Source organism: Hyla sarda, chromosome 6 (assembly GCF_029499605.1).
Source record: "Hyla sarda isolate aHylSar1 chromosome 6, aHylSar1.hap1, whole genome shotgun sequence".
Lineage (NCBI taxonomy): Eukaryota > Metazoa > Chordata > Amphibia > Anura > Hylidae > Hyla > Hyla sarda.
In genome coordinates this window covers 15,118,126-15,139,976 of record NC_079194.1, presented here as the reverse complement: position 1 = coordinate 15,139,976, position 21,851 = coordinate 15,118,126, and the positions used below count along the sequence as shown (strand labels likewise).

Below are 21,851 nucleotides of genomic sequence, written 5' to 3'. Positions count from 1 at the left end.
GCCTTCAGCTGTTGCAAAACTACAACTCTCAGCAGTCACCAACAGCCAACAGGCATGCTGGGAGTTGTAGTTATGCAACCAGCAGATGCACCACTACAACTCCCAGCATGCACTTTAGCTGATTGTGCAAGATGGGAGTTGTAGTTATACAACAGCTGAAGGTACACATTTCCATAGAAAAATGTGCCTCCAGCTGTTGCAAAACTATAAGTCCCAGCATGCCCATAAGGGAATGCTGGGAGTTGTGGTGGTCTTCCTTCTGCTGTTGCATAACTACAGCACCCAGCATGCCCTTTTTGCATGCTGGGAGCTGTTGCTAAGCAACAGCAGGAGGCTGTCACTCACGCAACTGCTGCTCCGCTGCAGGTCATTCCCTCGCCGCCGCTCCTGGGGCCCTGTTCCCAACATTGACGCCGGGGATCAGGGTCCCCAGCTCCCAGGGTCTTCTTCCCGCACCCGCTCACGTCCTCCGGCCGACGAATCAGGGCGATCGTGAGGTGGCACCAGTGCCACCTCACCCCTTCTGGCTATAGCTGTTCGGGCCGTCAGAGACGGCCCTTGATCAGCCAGTAATTCCGGGTCACCGGGTCACTGGAGACCCTATTGACCCGGAATCCGCCGCAGATCGCTGGGCTGAGTTGTCCATCATGACCCCCCTGGGCGATATGCCGCGATGCCTGCTGAACGATTTCAGCAGGTATCGGGCATCGGCTCCCATCCGGCTAGCGGCGGGGGGCCGGGAATGGACAGGACGTACTCCTACGTCATTGGTCCTTAAGGACTCGGAAACGGGGGCGTTGGAGTATGTCCATTGTCCTTAAGGGGTTAATTAGCTAGCAGGCGAGGGCTCTGCTGCTCGCTTACCTAGAAGACAGGACTGAGAAAACCACTCTTTCTTTACCTTCAGTCCTGCCTCAGTGACACAATAGATAGATTCAGAGATAAATATAAAGGGAACACTTAAACAACACAATGTAACTCCAAGTCACTGACACTTCTATGAAATCCCACTGTCCACTCAGGAAGAACACTGATTGACAATCAATTTCACATTAGCAAGACACCCTCAATAAAGGAGGTGGTGACCACAGACCACTTCTCAGTTCCTATGCTTCCTGGCTGATGTTTTGGTCACTTTTGAATGCTGGCGGTGCCTTCACTCTAGTGGCAGCATGAGACGGAGTCTACAACCCACACAAGTGGCTCAGGTAGTGCAGCTCATCCAGGATGGCACATCAATGCGAGCTGTGGCAAGAAGGTTTGCTTTGTCTGTCAGCGTAGTGTCCAGAGCATGGAGGCGCTACCAGGAGACAAGCCAGTACATCAGGAGACTTGGAGGAGGCCATAGGAGGGCAACAACCCAGCAGCAGGACCACTACCTCTGCCTTTGTGCAAGGAGGAGCAGGAGGAGCACTGCCAGAGCCCTGCAAAATGACGTCCAGCAGGCCACAAATGTGCATGTGTCCACTCAAATGGTCAGAAGCAGACTCCATGAAGGTGGTATAAGGGCCCGATGTCCACAGGTGGGGGTTGTGCTTACAGCCCAACACGGTGCAGGACGTTTGGCAAATTCGCCACTTTCGCCCTGTGCTCTTCACAGATGAAAGCAGGTTCACACTGAGCACATGTGACAGACGTGACAAAGTCAGGAGATGCCGTGGAGAACATTCTGCAGCATGCAACATCCTCCAGCATGACCGGTTTGGCGGTGGGTCAGGAATGGTGTGGGATGTAATTTCTTTGGGGGCCGCACAGCCCTCCATGTGCTTGCCAGAGGTAACCTGACTGCCATTAGGTACCGAGAAGAGATCCTCAGACCCCTAGTGAGACAATATGCTGGTGCGGTTGGCCCTGGGTTCCTCCTAATATAAGACAATGCTAGACCTCATGTGGCTGGAGTGTGTCAGCAGTTCCTACAAGAGGAAGCACTTAGACGGATCCCTCCAAGGAACAGCCCAGGATAGAGGCAGTGCACAAGACTTCAAAGGTAAAATGGTTTATTTACCCTGCATGCAACGCGTTTCGCTGGATAACCAGCTTCATCATGCCTGATGAAGCTGGTTATCCAGCGAAACGCATTGCATGCCGGGTAAATAAACCATTTTACCTTTGAAGTCTTGTGCGCTGCCTCTATCCTGGGCTGTTCTTTGGAGGGATCCGTCTAAGTGCTTCACCTGTGTGTCCAGGAGCAGCTGCCATTCTTCGCCCGTTGCAGGGTCACTTCACGCCTTCACCATAGTTGTACTTGGTCGCAGTACAACTATACTTGGTGAGCAAGTTTTCTTGTTTGTTCATGTTCTCTTTGCATTACGGTATCACACTAGGAGCGCTCTCCTTGTTTGTACATTCCTACAAGAGGAAGGCATTGATGCTATGGACTGGCCTCCCGTTCCCCTGAATCCGAATGAGCACATCTGGGACGTCTCGCTCCATCCACCACAGACTGTCCTGGAGTTGGCGGATGCTTTAGTCCAGGTCTGGGAGGACATCCCTCAGGAGACCATCCTCCACCTCATCAGGAGCATGCCCAGGTGTTGTAGGGTGGTCATACGGGCATGTGGAGGCCACACACACTACTGAGCCTCATTGGGACTTGTATTAAGGACATTACATAAAGTTGGATCAGCCTGTAGTGGGGTTTTCCACTGTGATTTTGAGTGTGACTCCATATCCAGACCTCCATTGGTTGATAAATTTGATTTCCATTGATAATTTTTGTGTGATTTTGTTGTCAGCGCATTCAACTATGTAAAGACGAAAGTATTTCATACGATTAGTTCATTCATTCAGATCTAGGATGTGTTATCTTAGTGTTCCCTTTAATTTTGTGAGCAGTGTATAAGTAGATAGAAAGTCTTGTAAGATAGATGCAAATATGGATAAACACAATGATAGAGATGAGGAAGATTATTTTATCACAAACAGATTAAAGGAAATGATAAAGGTATAAAGACAACTGATATTTATATACTGTAGATGAGTTAATGATGTGATATTCTATATTTCTCTTCTTGTTCTCCAGCCACAAACTACGACTTAAGGATGAACCTCAACCCCATTGACCTCAGAACCAACTTCAATGGATCCACATCGATCAACATTTCTCTGCACGTTCCCCTCCCGGCCGGATCCAGAGAAACATTCTCATTTGTGCCAGAAAATATTGTTATAAAGAACGGCACTATTCTTTACTTCGCTTTAGTTGCTAGTGATAAAGTCGCTCAACATTCCGATGTGTCAAACATAGCTCAGGCCGCTCTGGTCATCCCACCAACACCGGCTCCAACAACGATAACCACCACGACTGAATCAACTACAACAGTTAATAGACCCAGCACTGACCCACCCACAACAGTTAATAGACCCAGCACTGGCCCACCCACAACAGTTACTGGATCCAGAACTGACCCACCCACAACAGTTACTGGATCCAGAACTGATCCTCCTGCTGGTGGCAGTTCTGATAAATTTAATGTAAGAGAAATTACACTGATCGTATGTGGAGCCGCAGTTCTCTTCTGTGTCATAATATAAGTGTCACCGTCTGTATTGTCAAATGTACAATGAAGAAAATAATTGGCAAGTGAGAGTGTGAAATGGAAAATGATGCACATGTGTATATATTAAAACATTGATTTCATGTCATATAAAGTATGTATTATTTTTAGCAGTACAATAGTACATGTGGATTAAAAATATCAAAGAGGGGTGAACTTGCACTCACCGACCATGTAGTGTACTTTAATCCATGGGACCTCCGTGCGGCAGGGAGACTTTGAGATGAGAGCGCTCAGAGGCTAACAGCCATTTTGGCACACACCTGTGGATTACATTACGTATTAATCTATAACATTAAAGGAGATCTATAGTGTACATTTTACATAATCCCCTGTGCCTGGGCTGCAAAAAGTAACAAGGCAAACTTTAACTCCCCCTTCGACATTCCCCCTTTACGCTGCTATCGGTGTCCCGTGTTCTGGTGTTGTCTTCTTCCTACTTCCTGGGGATGATGAGTCATACTGCATGTAGGAGCCTGGGCCCCGCCTTCTCCCATGTCCCAGGCTCCTTACATGAAAGTGCGCTCAGCCTATCACTGGCCAAGGCGGGACATCTCTGCGGCCGGCGATACGCTGAGCGCACTATGACTCATCATCCCCAGGAAGCAGGAAGAAGACTGCATCGGGAAACCAAAAACGGTGCAATGGGGGAACGTCGGAAGGATAGTTAAAGGGGTACTCCGGTGAAAACCTTTTTTCTTTTAAATCAACTGGTGCCAGAAAGTTAAACAGATTTGGAAATTACTTCTATTAAAAAATTGTAATCCTTCCTGTACTTGTTAGCTGCTGAATACTACAGAGGAAATTATTTTCTTTTTGGAATTCTCTCTGATGACATCACGAGCACAGTGCTCTTTGCTGACGTCATAATAATAATAATAATAATAATAATAACTCTTTATTGTTGTCCTTAGTGGGATTTGAACCCAAGGCCCCAGCACTGCAAGTCAGCAGTGCTAACCACTGAGCCACCATGCTCCCCTTAGCATACATCTGCTATGCACGGTTGCTAAAATGGACCGAGATGTCAGCAGAGAGCACTGTGCTCGTGATGTTATTAGTGTTCCAAAAATAAAGGAATTTCCTCTGTAGCATTCAGCAGCTAATAAGTACTGGAAGGATTAAGATTTTTTAATAGAAGTAATTTACAAATAATGTTTAACTTTCTGGCACCAGTTGATTTAAAAGAACAAAGGTTTTCACCGGAGTACCCCTTTAAAGTTTGTTTTGTTACTTTTTGCAGCCCAAGCACAGGGGATTATAAAAAAAAATGTACACTATAGATCTCCTTTAAATGGATATTGTCATTTGAAACAACTTCCCTCCATTTGAGTGAAATATATTTGCAAGTAACTTTGACTCCTTACCCCCACAAAAACAGCTCTAAAGTCTAGACTATTAGGTGTCTCCATTCTTTGCAATCTGCTGTCCACTACCTGTTGTAGGGGGATTTCTGTCTCTAATACCCAGGTATGTCTCAGGCTGGGTACCTGCAAACTGAGCCAGTCTGCCTGCTGTAGATGATCTACATTGTTCCACAAAGGTACATTAAGGCTTCCCTCTCATCACTGACCACACATAAAGCTCAGGGCAGCCATCCCGTTAGTAAATAGCAGCATGCTGTTACGCCGAGCGCTCCGGGTCCCCGCTCCTCCCCGGAGCGCTCGCTACACTCTCTCCGCTGCAGCGCTCCGGTCAGATCCACTGACCCGGGGCGCTGCGATTCTGCTGCCAGCCGGGATGCGATTCGCGATGCGGGTAGCGCCCGCTCGCGATGCGCACCCCGGCTCCCGTACCTGACTCGCTCTCCCTCGGTCCTGTCCCGGCGCGCGCGGCCCCGCTCCCTAGGGCGCGCGCGCGCCGGGTCTTTGCGATTTAAAGGGCCACTGCGCCGCTGATTGGCGCAGTGATTCCAATTAGTGTCTTCACCTGTGCACTTCCCTATATCACCTCACTTCCCCTGCACTTCCCTGCCGGATCTTGTTGCCATTGTGCCAGTGAAAGCGTTCCTTGTATGTTCCTAGCCTGTGTTCCAGACCTCCTGCCGTTGCCCCTGACTACGATCCTTGCTGCCTGCCCCGACCTTCTGCTACGTCCGACCTTGCTTCTGTCTACTCCCTTGTACCGCGCCTATCTTCAGCAGCCAGAGAGGTTGAGCCGTTGCTAGTGGATACGACCTGGTCACTACCGCCGCAGCAAGACCATCCCGCTTTGCGGCGGGCTCTGGTGAAAACCAGTAGTGACTTAGAACCGATCCACTAGCACGGTCCACGCCAATCCCTCTCTGGCACAGAGGATCCACTACCTGCCAGCCGGCATCGTGACAGTAGATCCGGCCATGGATCCCGCTGAAGTTCCTCTGCCAGTTGTCGCTGACCTCACCACGGTGGTCGCCCAGCAGTCACAACAGATAGCGCAACAAGGCCAACAGCTGTCTCAACTGACCGTTATGCTACAACAGTTACTACCACAGCTTCAGCAGTCATCTCCTCCGCCAGCTCCTGCACCTCCTCCGCAGCGAGTGGCCGCTCCTGGGCTACGCCTATCCTTGCCGGATAAATTTGATGGGGACTCTAAGTTTTGCCGTGGCTTTCTTTCCCAATGTTCCCTGCATCTGGAGATGATGTCGGACCTGTTTCCCACTGAAAGGTCTAAGGTGGCTTTCGTAGTCAGCCTTCTGTCCGGAAAAGCCCTGTCATGGGCCACACCGCTCTGGGACCGCAATGATCCTGTCACTGCCTCTGTACACTCCTTCTTCTCGGAAGTCCGAAGTGTCTTTGAGGAACCTGCCCGAGCCTCTTCTGCTGAGACTGCCCTGTTGAACCTGGTCCAGGGTAATTCTTCCGTTGGCGAGTATGCCGTACAATTCCGTACTCTTGCTTCAGAATTGTCCTGGAATAATGAGGCCCTCTGCGCGACCTTTAAAAAAGGCCTATCCAGCAACATTAAAGATGTTCTGGCCGCACGAGAAATTCCTGCTAATCTACATGAACTTATTCACCTAGCCACTCGCATTGACATGCGTTTTTCCGAAAGGCGTCAGGAGCTCCGCCAAGATATGGACTCTGTTCGCACGAGGCGTTTCTTCTCCTCGGCTCCTCTCTCCTCTGGTCCCCTGCAATCTGTTCCTGTGCCTCCCGCCGTGGAGGCTATGCAGGTCGACCGGTCTCGCCTGACACCTCAAGAGAGGACACGACGCCGCATGGAGAACCTCTGCCTGTACTGTGCTAGTACCGAACACTTCCTGAGGGATTGTCCTATCCGTCCTCCCCGCCTGGAAAGACGTCCGCTGACTCCGCACAAAGGAGAGACAGTCCTTGATGTCTACTCGGCATCTCCACGTCTTACTGTGCCTGTGCGGATGTCTGCCTCTGCCTTCTCCTTCTCTACCGTGGCCTTCTTGGACTCTGGATCTGCAGGAAATTTTATTTTGGCCTCTCTCGTCAACAGGTTCAACATCCCAGTGACCAGTCTCGCCAGACCCCTTTACATCAATTGTGTAAACAATGAAAGATTGGACTGTACCATACGCTTCCGCACGGAGCCCCTTCTAATGAGCATCGGATCTCATCACGAGAGGATTGAACTTTTGGTCCTCCCCAATTGCACCTCGGAAATTCTCCTTGGACTTCCCTGGCTTCAACTTCATTCCCCAACCCTGGATTGGTCCACTGGGGAGATCAAGAGTTGGGGGCCCTCTTGTTCCAAGGACTGTCTAAGACCGGTTCCCAGTAACCCTTGCCGTGACTCTGTGGTTCCCTCAGTAACCGGTCTCCCTAAGGCCTATATGGACTTCGCGGATGTTTTCTGCAAAAAACAAGCTGAGACTCTACCTCCTCACAGGCCTTATGATTGCCCTATCGACCTCCTCCCGGGTACTACTCCACCCCGGGGCAGAATTTATCCTCTCTCTGCCCCAGAGACTCTTGCCATGTCTGAGTATGTCCAGGAAAATTTAAAAAAGGGCTTTATCCGTAAATCCTCCTCTCCTGCCGGAGCTGGATTTTTCTTTGTGTCCAAAAAAGATGGCTCCCTACGTCCTTGCATTGACTACCGCGGTCTTAATAAAATCACGGTTAAGAACCGCTACCCCCTACCCCTCATCTCTGAACTCTTTGATCGCCTCCAAGGTGCCCACATCTTTACTAAATTGGACTTAAGAGGCGCCTATAACCTCATCCGCATCAGAGAGGGGGATGAGTGGAAAACGGCGTTTAACACCAGAGATGGACACTTTGAGTATCTGGTCATGCCCTTTGGCCTGTGCAACGCCCCTGCTGTCTTCCAAGACTTTGTCAATGAAATTTTTCGTGATCTGTTATACTCCTGTGTTGTTGTATATCTGGACGATATCCTAATTTTTTCTGCCAATCTAGAAGAACACCGCCAGCATGTCCGTATGGTTCTTCAGAGACTTCGTGACAATCAACTCTATGCCAAAATTGAGAAATGTCTGTTTGAATGCCAATCTCTTCCTTTTCTAGGATATTTGGTCTCTGGCCAGGGACTACAAATGGATCCAGACAAACTCTCTGCCGTCTTAGATTGGCCATGCCCCTCCGGACTCCGTGCTATCCAACGCTTTTTGGGGTTCGCCAATTATTACAGGCAATTTATTCCACATTTTTCTACCGTTGTGGCTCCTATCGTGGCTTTAACCAAAAAAAATGCCGATCCCAAGTCGTGGCCTCCTCAAGCGGAAGACGCCTTTAAACGACTCAAGTCTGCCTTTTCTTCGGCTCCCGTGCTCTCCAGACCTGACCCTTCCAAACCCTTCCTATTGGAGGTTGATGCCTCCTCAGTGGGAGCTGGAGCTGTTCTTTTACAAAAAAATTCTTCCGGGCATGCTGTCACTTGTGGTTTTTTTTCTAGGACCTTCTCTCCGGCGGAGAGGAACTACTCCATCGGGGATCGAGAGCTTCTAGCCATTAAATTAGCACTTGAGGAATGGAGGCATCTGCTGGAGGGATCAAGATTTCCAGTTATTATTTACACCGACCACAAGAACCTCTCCTACCTCCAGTCTGCCCAACGGCTGAATCCTCGCCAGGCCCGGTGGTCTCTGTTCTTTGCCCGATTTAATTTTGAGATTCACTTTCGTCCTGCCGATAAGAACATTAGGGCCGATGCTCTCTCTCGTTCCTCGGATGCCTCAGAAGTTGAACTCTCTCCGCAACACATCATTCCACCTGACTGCCTGATCTCCACTTCTCCAGCCTCCATCAGGCAAACTCCTCCAGGAAAGACCTTTGTTTCTCCACGCCAACGCCTCGGAATCCTCAAATGGGGTCACTCCTCCCATCTCGCTGGTCATGGGGGCATCAAGAAATCTGTGCAACTCATCTCCCGCTTCTATTGGTGGCCGACTCTGGAGACGGATGTTGTGGACTTTGTGCGAGCCTGCACTATCTGTGCCCGGGATAAGACTCCTCGCCAGAAGCCCGCTGGTTTTCTTCATCCCCTGCCTGTCCCCGAACAGCCTTGGTCTCTGATTGGTATGGATTTTATTACTGATTTACCCCCTTCCCGTGGCAACACTGTTATTTGGGTGGTCGTTGATCGATTCTCCAAAATGGCACATTTCATCCCTCTTCCTGGTCTTCCTTCAGCGCCTCAGTTGGCTAAACAATTTTTTGTACACATTTTTCGTCTTCACGGGTTGCCTACGCAGATCGTCTCGGATAGAGGCGTCCAATTTGTGTCTAAATTCTGGAGGGCTCTCTGTAAACAACTCAAGATTAAATTAAATTTTTCTTCTGCATATCATCCCCAGTCCAATGGACAAGTAGAAAGAATTAACCAAGTCTTGGGTGATTATTTGCGACATTTTGTTTCCTCCCGCCAGGATGACTGGGCAGATCTCCTTCCATGGGCCGAATTCTCGTATAACTTCAGAGTCTCTGAATCTTCCTCCAAATCCCCATTTTTCGTGGTGTACGGCCGTCACCCTCTTCCCCCCCTCCCTACCCCCTTGCCCTCTGGTCTGCCCGCTGTGGATGAAATTTCTCGTGACCTTTCCATTATATGGAGAGAGACCCAAAATTCTCTCTTACAGGCTTCTTCACGCATGAAGAGGTTCGCGGATAAGAAAAGAACAGCTCCTCCCGTTTTTTCCCCTGGAGACAAGGTATGGCTCTCCGCTAAATATGTCCGCTTCCGTGTCCCTAGCTACAAGTTGGGACCACGCTATCTTGGTCCTTTCAAAATTTTGTGTCAAATTAATCCTGTCTCTTACAAACTTCTTCTTCCTCCTTCTCTTCGTATCCCTAATGCCTTTCACGTCTCTCTTCTTAAACCACTCATCCTCAACCGTTTTTCTCCCAAATCTGTTCCTCCCACTCCTGTTTCCGGCTCCTCGGACATCTTCTCTGTCAAAGAGATCTTAGCCTCTAAAAAGGTCAGAGGGAAACCTTTTTTTTTAGTGGACTGGGAGGGTTGTGGTCCTGAAGAGAGATCCTGGGAACCTGAGGACAACATCCTAGATAAAAGTCTGCTCCTCAGGTTCTCAGGCCCTAAAAAGAGGGGGAGACCCAAGGGGGGGGGTACTGTTACGCCGAGCGCTCCGGGTCCCCGCTCCTCCCCGGAGCGCTCGCTACACTCTCCCCGCTGCAGCGCTCCGGTCAGATCCACTGACCCGGGGCGCTGCGATTCTGCTGCCAGCCGGGATGCGATTCGCGATGCGGGTAGCGCCCGCTCGCGATGCGCACCCCGGCTCCCGTACCTGACTCGCTCTCCCTCGGTCCTGTCCCGGCGCGCGCGGCCCCGCTCCCTAGGGCGCGCGCGCGCCGGGTCTTTGCGATTTAAAGGGCCACTGCGCCGCTGATTGGCGCAGTGATTCCAATTAGTGTCTTCACCTGTGCACTTCCCTATATCACCTCACTTCCCCTGCACTTCCCTGCCGGATCTTGTTGCCATTGTGCCAGTGAAAGCGTTCCTTGTATGTTCCTAGCCTGTGTTCCAGACCTCCTGCCGTTGCCCCTGACTACGATCCTTGCTGCCTGCCCCGACCTTCTGCTACGTCCGACCTTGCTTCTGTCTACTCCCTTGTACCGCGCCTATCTTCAGCAGCCAGAGAGGTTGAGCCGTTGCTAGTGGATACGACCTGGTCACTACCGCCGCAGCAAGACCATCCCGCTTTGCGGCGGGCTCTGGTGAAAACCAGTAGTGACTTAGAACCGATCCACTAGCACGGTCCACGCCAATCCCTCTCTGGCACAGAGGATCCACTACCTGCCAGCCGGCATCGTGACACATGCCCACAGTGCTGCAGTTTAATCTCCCCTTCCCTTTAGCTTCTCAGCAGTAGCAGCAGCTAGTGTAACCCCTGTCTCTTGCATTTCCACTTATACAGCACCTTGTAGACCCAGTGTATCAGTAACTCTTTCTTCCTCCACGTGACATCTGTATTACTATACTATATAACTCCTCCCCCAGCACAGAATCACACTGTTCAGTGCTATAATTGTCTAGAGAAGTAAGGGAGGAAGTACCTGTGCGTGTACTTTTGATAAAGATCCCATTCCTAGTCCCACTCCCTGACATGAGCGAAAATGAGAAATAGCTGTGCACCATCGAGAGGACTCTCAGAGGCTCAATAACAGCAGTGAGAAAATATTACAATATAACCTTGCCAGCATTCTGAAGGGTTAATCTAACAAAACCAGACAGACTTTTAAATTTTTTTTTAAAAGATGGGTATGATTTAATGAAACCTAGCATTTCCTCACCGCTTGGACATAACATCCACCATTATCCTTATCATGACCACGAAGGATAAAGGAGTAAGAGACAAAAACAACCGAAGGGAACACAAGGGCCCAGATTTATCAAATCTCTCTGAGATCAACATTGTCTGGTTTTTAACCCAGCAAAGTGTACACTCTGATCAAAAAGTTTGAAATCATAGTGCACACTTAAAATGTTGGACTTTTTTTTCCAGCACTAACCTGTGCAGAGAAAGGTGAGCTTGGTTTTCAAGGAGTAGGCATGGTCTCCAAATTTTAGGGTGAGTTCAGATTCACTCAGTATTTTGCATCTGTATTAAAGGGGCATTCCGGGCAAAAACATTTTATCCCCTATCCAAAGGAAACATTTTATCCCCTATCCAGTTTCAGAAACCTCCGGGTTTCCGAGACTGGGGACGTGACGTCATGCCCTGCCCCCTCAATTCATGTCTATAGGAGGAGCCGTCACGCCCCCTCCCATAGACATGAATTGAGGGGGCGTGGCGTGACGTCACATCCACAGTCCCGGAAACCCGGAGGTTTCCGAAACTAGAGATTCCGCACCCGCATAGAATGCAGGTGCTGCAGGGAGATGGTGGGGGTCTCAGCAGTGGATCCCAGGACTGAATACCCCTTTAATAAGCCAACACCAGGACTGGAAACCACACACAAGGAAAGTCTAATAGAAACATTTATACTTCTCTCAATAGTTTTGGTGCAAACCTAATTATTAGAGATGAGCGAGCCGAATCCAACAAACCCGGATGTGTCCTGAACTTAAGGATTTTTCGGGCTTGGCGAATACACAAGATATTGTTGTCATTATTCGTCTCGCGCGAGCCGGTAAATAGTGTAAAAAACCTGAATGTAAGTTTTTTTGGAGGACGGAAGAAAAAGGACGGGCAGGGGGCGGTGAGATGATGTAGAGATATCAGCAGATCATATAATAACACAGGTCTATCATGGGATTTGCTATTTACTGTGTCAATCAGCATAAAGGTCAAAAGGACACAGCAAGGGACACAGATAAAAGGGCAGTGACGTCACCCACAGCGTTCAGAGCGCTAGACAAGCATGACATAGGGAAAGTTAGTGGTTAGAAAGATAGAGATAAAAATTAGAAAGAGCTCATCTTTTGCTGCCACAAATCCACAGTCTTTTTCAAGGCTCATACCTGCATATACCTGAATTGAATAGTGTTCCTGAACCAGCTACAGTAGCCAGTGACGTGCACTTATCTGTGCCACCCACCCACAAAGTGTATTCAAGTAGCACCTATATACCTATAGGGCCTGTCAACACAGTAGTGAATATTATAGATTTTTGCAAACACCTTCACTACTCATTGTGCTGTCATCTCTGCCATGCAAAAAGTTTGTTGAAGTCACATGTATCTAGCCTGTAGTGTTATACATTTCTGGTGCATTTAATATTGTTCGGCAAACAACTTCAGTACTCATTGTGCTGTCATCCCTGCCACGCAAAAAGCATGTTGAAGTTACACATATCTAACCTGTAGTGTTATATGGTTCTGGTGCATTTAAAATAATTCCAAAAACACCTTCAGTACTCATTGTGCTGTCATCCCTGCCACGCAAAAAGTATGTTGAATTTACACATATTTAGCCTGTAGTGTTATACAGTTCTGGTGCATATAATATTGTTCTGCAAACACCTTCAGTACTCGCGGAACTGAACTTTTCAAAAGTTTGCTCAACTCTAGTCCTGACATGTGCCCCCCACAGAACCTTATGCTTGCCATTGCTGGTATGCAACTACCTCAGAGGTAACAGCATGGGTAATGGAGGTCCCTTTTACTATTCCACTTGGTAATTATTATCTTACCAACCTTGTTATACACTCTATAATCCTTAGGTGTCTTTTATTGTATATCTTAGATTTATGGGTTCCCTTGGAGAGGCATTCACAGAGGTGTTTAATTATGTCACTACTATTAGAGTACATTAATATTTTTTATTCACCTATTGGTTTTTGTGGACCTCTATATGTTCTCTGCTCCCTGTGGAATTACATTTCTAAGTTTACCTTCCCCCATTATCTTTTTCAGTTCTTTTAAATGTCTGTATTTTGCATTTATATATCAAAATTTTTTAATAATGTTTGATGATGATGCTGCCTTGGTAGAAGTAAGAAACTACAATAACTGTATATAAAAAAAAAGCAAAAAGAAAAGCACAAGGGACTGCAGGAATACCACAAAAAACAATATTTCTTAATTTAAACACATAATAAAATCATGCAAATACATTAAAAAGACAAACACAGCGGCTGAAAGAGGGTACAGATATCAAACAATATATAACACGTATGGCTACATCACATACACACCATCTAGTGGTAAGGAAGTATAAAACATGTGATGGAAGTAAACTACAATCTCAGGCTTAAAGGAGTACTCCGATGCTAAGACATCTTATCCCCTATCTTGCACGCAGCACCCCATTATAATCAGTCCCTGGAGCATGTTCGCTTCGGGTCTGACTATTGGCGATCACGGGGGCCGCAGCATTGTGATGTCAAGACCCCGTCCGGTGTGACATCACGCTCCGCCCCCTCAATGCAAGCCTATTGGAGGGGGCGTGACATCTGTCACGCCCCCTCCAATAGGCTTGCATTGAAGGGGCGGGGCGTGATGTCACATGGGGGCGGGGCTTTGACATCACAATGCTCCGGCCCCCTCGATCGCCAGTAATCAGACCCGGAGCGAACATGCTCCAGGGACTGATTATAACAGGGTGCTCTGTGCAAGATCACGGGGGTCCCCAGTGGCAGGACCCCTGCTATCAGGCATCTTATCCCCTATGCTTTGGATAGGGGATAAGATGTCTTAGCGCCGGAGTACCCCTTTAAGGAGAACATAAAGTTCATAGTGTAAACAGAAATATGACATTAAAATGCAGTGCATACCATAAATATCACGTCTACCAAGGGACCACAAGGGCACCAGCCCCTACATATGTTTAGGTAATACAATGACCTTCTAACCCTGTTGTTTTTGTATTGATACAAAATCGACATAGTAAAAAGAAAAAAAAAAGAAAAGAAATAAAATGACCTTGAATTCAATATAGATTCTTTATCTGCTTCAGACCACAGCTAGGAGAACCTTATTGCTCCATTCAGAGGTTGTGACTCTAATGGAAAAGACCAAATGGGGCAAAAAAAAAAATAATGTGTGAAGAAATACGGAGCTCCACTAGGAGCAGGAATTCATGAGAATTTATTTGTGCTCAGTCCTGCAGAATGTGCTGCCATATAAGCAAGTGAAGAATGATAAGATGCAGATCAGGAAAACTGTGCAAAGAAAAAGTTTCTGAATGTAGTCACTTATGTCCACCAGGTGGCAGTAATAGCTTTTGTTTTTTTGCTGTGCTTAAATGGGCACTGTAACCAACTTTATTTTTTGATATGTTGTAGTACTTATGTACTACAACATATCTCTAATATACTTTTATTATTTTTTTTCTTCATTAAAAAGGTTTAATTTACATTTCAAAACCGGCTACTGAAAAAGGACTGATTTTGGAGTGGCAATCAGTCCTTTTTCAGTTAGGCTGCACTCGCTCCCTGCCTGTCAATCAAACAGGCGAGAGCGAGCGCATCAGCTCCCCGGCCACTGGCTGGGATGCCACTCCTCCCGCACATCACCGCCGCCGCCTCGTTGCCGCCGCTGTCCCTGCACGCCTCCTGCCGGACTCTGCAGAAACTGTAAGTGTAATGAGGGAACGGGGTATGCGGGGCGGGGGGGGGGGGAGGAGGGAACGGGCTAGTGCCGTAGCGGGGGGGGGGGGTTCAACGGGCTAGCAAAAAAAAAATGGATGGTGGGAGCTACCCTTTAAAGTGTACCGTTTATATTACAGAAAAAATAACGCTTCTATATGTTACTCAATAGGTCATACAGATTTCTTATACATCTTATATGTGTCCAGGTTTTGTATTTGGCTCACAAATCCCTCTATTCTGCTGCTCACTTATTTTGACATCCACTGCTTAGGAAAAGGCATTTCTGAGGCAAGCACTGAGCCCGCCCTCACTCAGCATGCATGTACTTCCTTCTTGCGTCTGCTGTGCTGGATCTCTTCATTCAATTACTGCAGGATGCTCTGTAACCCCCTCCAGGAGTGAACACAGAGGAGTGCTAGTCCCGCTCTCACTACCTGGACTTTGACCCAGTCTATGCTTCATTTTTCTTTTTTTTTTTTTTTTTTTATAAGCCATGATTTCTATAAAAAGAAGATAAGCATTTTTTTTTTATTAAGTATATTAGAAAGGGAGATGGACAACATATAACATTTTTTAAATTCTGTAATTGCCCGTTTAAAGTTTACCTGTATTTTGCTAATGTTTTTTATATATATATAATGTAGATAATACATTTATAAGTATATTTGTAAGAAATTATGTTTTGTTAAAAAAAAAAAAAAAAAAAAAGTTTATATTTCTTGGGAAAATATATGCTGCCTTTTCTCTGAAGGTATTACCTGTGAGCCCTGCTTGTCCTCAGTGTACAGAGCCCCGCTTCTCCTCAGTGTACAGAGCCCTGCTTGTCCTCAGTAAACAGAGCCCTGCTTGTCCTCGGTATACAGAGCCCCGCTTGACCTCATTGTACAGAGCCCTGCTTGTCCTCAATGTACAGAGCCCTGCTTGTTCTCAGTGTACAGAGCTCCGCTTGTCCTCAGTATAAAGAGCCCTACTTGTCCTCGGTATACAGAGCCCTGCTTGTCCTCAATGTACAGAGCCCTGCTTGTTCTCAGTGTACAGAGCCCTGCTTGTCCTCAGTGTACAGAGCCCTGCTTGTCCTCAGTGTACAGTGCCCCGCTTGTCCTCAGTGTACAGAACCCTGCTTGTCCTCAGTGTACAGAGCCCTGCTTGTCCTCAGTGTACAGTGCCCTGCTTGTCCACGGTATCCAGAGCCCTGCCTGTCCTCAGTGTACAGAGCCCTGCCTGTCCTCAGTGTACAGAGCCCTGCTTGTCTTCAGTGTACAGAGCCCTGAGTGTCCTCAGTGTACAGAGCCCTGCTTGTAATCAGTGTACAGAGCTCCGCTTGTCCTCAGTATACAGAGCCCTGCTTGTCCTCGGTATACAGAGCCCCGCTTGACCTCATTGTACAGAGCCCTGCTTGTGTTCAGTGTACAGAGCCCTGCTTGTACTCAGTGTACAGAGCCCTGCTTGTCCTCATTGTACAGAACCCTGCTTGTCCTCAGTGTACAGAGCCCTGCTTGTCCTCAGTGTACAGAGCCCTGCTTGTCCTCATTGTACAGAGCCCTGCTTGTCCTCAGTGTACAGTGCCCTGCTTGTTCACGGTATCCAGAGCCCTGCCTGTCCTCAGTGTACAGAGCCCTGCCTGTCCTCAGTGTACAGAGCCCTGCTTGTCTTCAGTGTACAGAGCCCTGAGTGTCCTCAGTGTACAGAGCCCTGCTTGTAATCAGTGTACAGAGCTCCGCTTGTCCTCAGTATACAGAGCCCTGCTTGTCCTCGGTATACAGAGCCCCGCTTGACCTCATTGTACAGAGCCCTGCTTGTGTTCAGTGTACAGAGCCCTGCTTGTACTCAGTGTACAGAGCCCTGCTTGTCCTCAGTGTACAGAACCCTGCTTGTCCTCAGTGTACAGAGCCCTGCTTGTCCTCAGTGTACAGAGCCCTGCTTGTCCTCAGTGTACAGAGCCCTGCTTGTCTTCAGTGTACAAAGCCCTGAGTGTCCTCAGTGTACAGAGCCCTGCTTGTAATCAGTGTACAGAGCCCTGCTTATCCTCAGCATAAAGAGCCCGGCTTGTCCTCAGTAAACAGAGCCCTGCTTGCCCTCGGTATACAGAGCCCCGCTTGACCTCATTGTACAGAGCCCTGCTTGTGTTCAGTGTACAGAGCCCTGCTTGTACTCAGTGTACAGTGCCCTGCTTGTCCACGGTATCCAGAGCCCTGCCTGTCCTCAGTGTACAGAGCCCTGCCTGTCCTCAGTGTACAGAGCCCTGCTTGTCTTCAGTGTACAAAGCCCTGAGTGTCCTCAGTGTACAGAGCCCTGCTTGTAATCAGTGTACAGAGCCCTGCTTATCCTCAGCATACAGAGCCCAGCTTGTCCTCAGTAAACAGAGCCCTTCTTGGCCTCAGTGTACAGAGCCCTGCTTGTCCTCAGTGTACAGAGCCCCATTATTCCTCAGTGTACAGAGCCCCGCTTGTCCTCAGTGTACAGAACCCTGCTTGTCCTCAGTGTACAGAGCCCTGCTTGTCCTCAGTGTAAAGTGCCCCGCTTGTCCTCAGTGTACAGAGCCCTGCTTGTTCACGGTGTCCAGAGCCCTGCTTGTCCACGGTGTCCAGAGCCATGTCTGTCCTCAGTGTACAGAGCCCTGCGTGTCCTCAGTGTACAGAGCCCTGCTTGTAATCAGTGTACAGAGCCCTGCTTATCCTCAGCATACAGAGCCCGGCTTGTCTTCAGTGAACAGAGGCCTTCTTGACCTCACTGTACAGAGCCCTGCTTGTCCACAGTGTACAGAGCCCCACTTGTCCTCAGTGTAAAGAGCCCTGCTTGTCCTCAGTGTACAGAGTCCTGCTTGTCCTCAGTGTACAGAGCCCCGCTTGTCCTCAGTGCACAGAGCCCTGCTTGTACTCCGTGTACAGAGCCCTGCTTGTCCTCAGTGTACAGTGCCCCGCTTGTCCTCAATGTACAGAACCCTGCTTGTCCTCAGTGTACAGAGCCCTCCCTGTCCTCAGTGTACAGTGCCCCGCTTGTCCTCAGTGTACAGAACACTGCTTATCCTCAGCATACAGAGCCCCGCTTGTCCTCAGTGATCAGAGCCCTTCTTGACCTCAGTGTTCAGAGCCCCGCTTGTCCTCAGTGTACAGAGCCCCACTTGTCCTCAGTGTAAAGAGCCCTGCTTGTCCTCAGAGTACAGAGCCCTGCGTGTCCTCAGTGTACAGAGCCCTGCTTATACTCAATGTATAGAGCCCTGCTTATCCTCAGCATACAGAGCCCTGCTTGTCTTCAGTGAACAGAGGCCTTCTTGACCTCAGTGTACAGAGCCCCGCTTGTCCACAGTGTACAAAGCCCCACTTGTCCTCAGTGTAAAGAGCCCTGCTTGTCTTCAGTCTACAGAGTCCTGCTTGTCCTCAGTGTACAGAGCCCTGCTTGTCCTCAGTGTACAGTGCCCCGCTTGTCCTCAGTGTACAGAGCCCTGCTTGTCCTCAGTGTACAGAGCCCTGCTTGTCCACGGTATCCAGAGCCCTGCCTGTCCTCAGTGTACAGAACCCTGCCTGTCCTCAGTGTACAGAGCCCTGCTTGTCTTCTGTGTACAGAGCCCTGCGTGTCCTCAGTTTACAGAGCCCTGCTTGTACTCAGTGTACAGAGCCCTGCTTATCCTCAGCATACAGAGCCCGGCTTGTCCTCAGTGAACAGAGCCCTTCTTGTACTCAGTGTACAGAGCCCTGCTTTTCCTCAGCATACAGAGCCCGGCTTGTCCTCAGTGAACAGAGCCCTTCTTGGCCTCAGTGTACAGAGCCCCGCTTGTCCTCAGTGTACAGAGCCCCACTTGTCCTCAGTGTACAGAGCCCTGCTTGTCCACGGTATCCAGAGCTCTGCTTGTCTTCAGTGTACAGAGCCCTGCTTGTCGTCAGTGTACAGAGCCCTGCTTGTCCTCAGTGTACAGTGCCCCGCTTGTCCTCAGTGTACAGAACCCTGCTTGTCCTCAGTGTACATAGCCCTGCTTGTCCTCAGTATACAGAGCCCTGCTTGTCCATGGTGTCCAGAACCCTGCCTGTCCTCAGTGTACAGAGCCCTGCCTGTCCTCAGTGTACAGAGCCCTGCTTGTACTCAGTAGTGTTGAGCGGCATAGGCCATATTCGAATTCGCGAATATTCGCAAATATATGGACGAATATTCATCCATATATTCGCTAAATTTGCATATTCGTAATATTTGCGTTTTATTTTCGCATATATGAAAATTCGCGTATGTGAAAATTATCATATGCGGAAATTTGCATGAGCGAATTTTCGCATATGCGAAAATTTGCACGCCAGTCTCACACAGTAGTATTAGAGCCTTCTTTACACCACACCAGCTGGAAGCAATGAGGGATGATCACTGGGATGTGTACTGTGATAAAAAATAAATAAATAAACAAATATTCGTAATTACGAATATATAGTGCTATATTCGCGAATATTCGCGAATTCGCGAATATGCGGTATTCGCGAATAAATTTTGCATTGCGAATATTCGCGAGCAACACTAGTACTCAGTGTACGCAGCCCTGCTTATCCTCAGCATACAGAGCCCGGCTTGTCCTCAGTGAACAGAGGCCTTCTTGACCTCAGTGTACAAAGCCCCACTTGTCCTCAGTGTAAAGAGCACTGCTTGTCCTCAGTGTACAAAGTTCTGCTTGTCCTCAGTGTGCAGAGCCCCACTTGTCCTCAGTGCACAGAGCGCTGCTTGTCCTCAGTGTACAGAGCCCTGCTTGTCCTTAGTGTACAGAGCCCTGCTTATTCTCAGTGTACAAAGCCCTGCTTGTCCTCAATGCACAGAGCGTTGCTTGCCCTCAGTGTACAGAGCCCTGCTTGTCCCCAGTGTACAGAGCCCTGCTTGTCCACCGTGTCCAGAGCCCTGCCATGCCTCAGTGTACAGAGCCCTGTCTGTCCTCAGTGTACAGAGCCCTGCTTGTACTCAGTGTACAGAGCCCTGCTTATCCTCAGCATACAGAGCCCGGCTGGTCTTCAGTGAATAGAGGCCTTCTTGACCTCAGTGTACAGAGCCCCGCTTGTCCTCAGTGTACAGAGCCCCACTTGTCCTCAGAGTAAAGAGCCCTGCTTGTCCTCAGTGTACAGAGTCCTGTTTGTCCTCAGTGTACAGAACCCCGCTTGTCCTCAGTGCACAGAGCTCTGCTTGTACTCCGTGTACAGAACCCTGCTTGTCTTCAGTGTACAGAGCCCTGCTTATCCTCAGTGTACAGTGCCCCGCTTGTCCTCAGTGTACAGAACCCTGCTTGTCCTCAGTGTACAGAGCCCTGCTTGTCCTCAGTGTACAGTGCCCCGCTTGTCCTCAATGTACAGAGCCCTGCTTGTCCTCAGTGTACAGAGCCCTGCTTGTCCTCAGTGTACAGAGCCCTGCTTATCCACGGTGTCCAGAGCCCTGCCTGTCCTCAGTGTACAGAGCCCTGCGTGTCCTCAGTGTACAGAGCCCTGCGTGTCCTCAGTGTACAGAGCCCTGCTTGTACTCAGTGTACAGAGCCCTGCTTATCCTCAGTGTACAGTGCCCCGCTTGTCCTCAGTGTACGGAACCCTGCCTGTCCTCAGTGTACAGAGCCCTGCCTGTCCTCAGTGTACAGAGCCCTGCCTGTCCTCAGTGTACAGAGCCCTGCCTGTCCTCAGTGTACAGAGCCCTGCGTGTCCTCAGTGTACAGAGCCCTGCTTGTACTCAGTGTACAGAGCCCTGCTTATCCTCAGCATACAGAGCCCGGCTGGTCTTCAGTGAATAGAGGCCTTCTTGACCTCAGTGTACAGATCCCCGCTTGTCCTCAGTGTACAGAGCCCCACTTGTCCTCAGAGTAAAGAGCCCTGCTTGTCCTCAGTGTACAGAGCCCTGCTTGTCCTCAGTGTACAGTGCCCCGCTTGTCCTCAGTGTACAGAGCCCTGCTTGTCCTCAGTGTACAGAGCCCTGCTTATCCACGGTTTCCAGAGCCCTGCCTGTCCTCAGTGTACAGAGCCCTGTCTGTCCTCAGTGTACAGAGCCCTGCGTGTCCTCAGTGTACAGAGCCCTGCTTGTACTCAGTGTACAGAGCCCTGCTTATCCTCAGCATACAGAGCCCGGCTGGTCTTCAGTGAACAGAGGCCTTCTTGACCTCAGTGTACAGAGCCCCGCTTGTCCTCAGTGTACAGAGCCCCACTTGTCCTCAGTGTAAAGAGCCCTGCTTGTCCTCGGTGTACAGAGTCCTGCTTGTCCTCAGTGTACAGAGCCCCGCTTGTCCTCAGTGCACAGAGCCCTGCTTGTACTCCATGTACAGAGCCCTGCTTGTTCTCAGTGTACAGAGCCCTGCTTATCCTCAGTGTACAGTGCCCCGCTTGTCCTCAGTGTACGGAACCCTGCTTGTCCTCAGTGTACAGAGCCCTGCTTGTCCTCAGTGTACAGAGCCCCGCTTATCCTCAGTGTACAGTGCCCCGCTTGTCCTCAGTGTACAGAACCCTGCTTGTCCTCAGTGTACAGAGCCCTGCTTGTCCTCAGTGTACAGTGCCCCGCTTGTCCTCAATGTACAGAGCCCTGCTTGTCCTCAGTGTACAGAGCCCTGCTTGTCCTCAGTGTACAGAGCCCTGCTTATCCACGGTGTCCAGAGCCCTGCCTGTCCTCAGTGTACAGAGCCCTGCCTGTCCTCAGTGTACAGAGCCCTGCGTGTCCTCAGTGTACAGAGCCCTGCTTGTACTCAGTGTACAGAGCCCTGCTTATCCTCAGCATACAGAGCCCGGCTGGTCTTCAGTGAACAGAGGCCTTCTTGACCTCAGTGTACAGAGCCCCGCTTGTCCTCAGTGTACAGAGCCCCACTTGTCCTCAGTGTAAAGAGCCCTGCTTG

The 21,851-nt window shown here is 49.3% G+C and overlaps 1 protein-coding gene across 1 annotated transcript in view; it reads left to right on the top strand.

Annotated features, from left to right (window-relative positions):
• LOC130275353 (calcium-activated chloride channel regulator 1-like) overlaps positions 1 to 3,534 on the top strand; it is a 108,186-nt gene extending 104,652 nt beyond the window's left edge. The window contains exons 14-15 of the mRNA XM_056523226.1: positions 3,023 to 3,291; positions 3,409 to 3,534. Coding sequence (XP_056379201.1) covers positions 3,023 to 3,291; positions 3,409 to 3,534 — 395 coding nt within the window. The remainder of the gene's footprint in view (positions 1 to 3,022; positions 3,292 to 3,408) is intronic.
• The last annotated feature ends 18,317 nt before the right edge of the window (positions 3,535 to 21,851 follow it).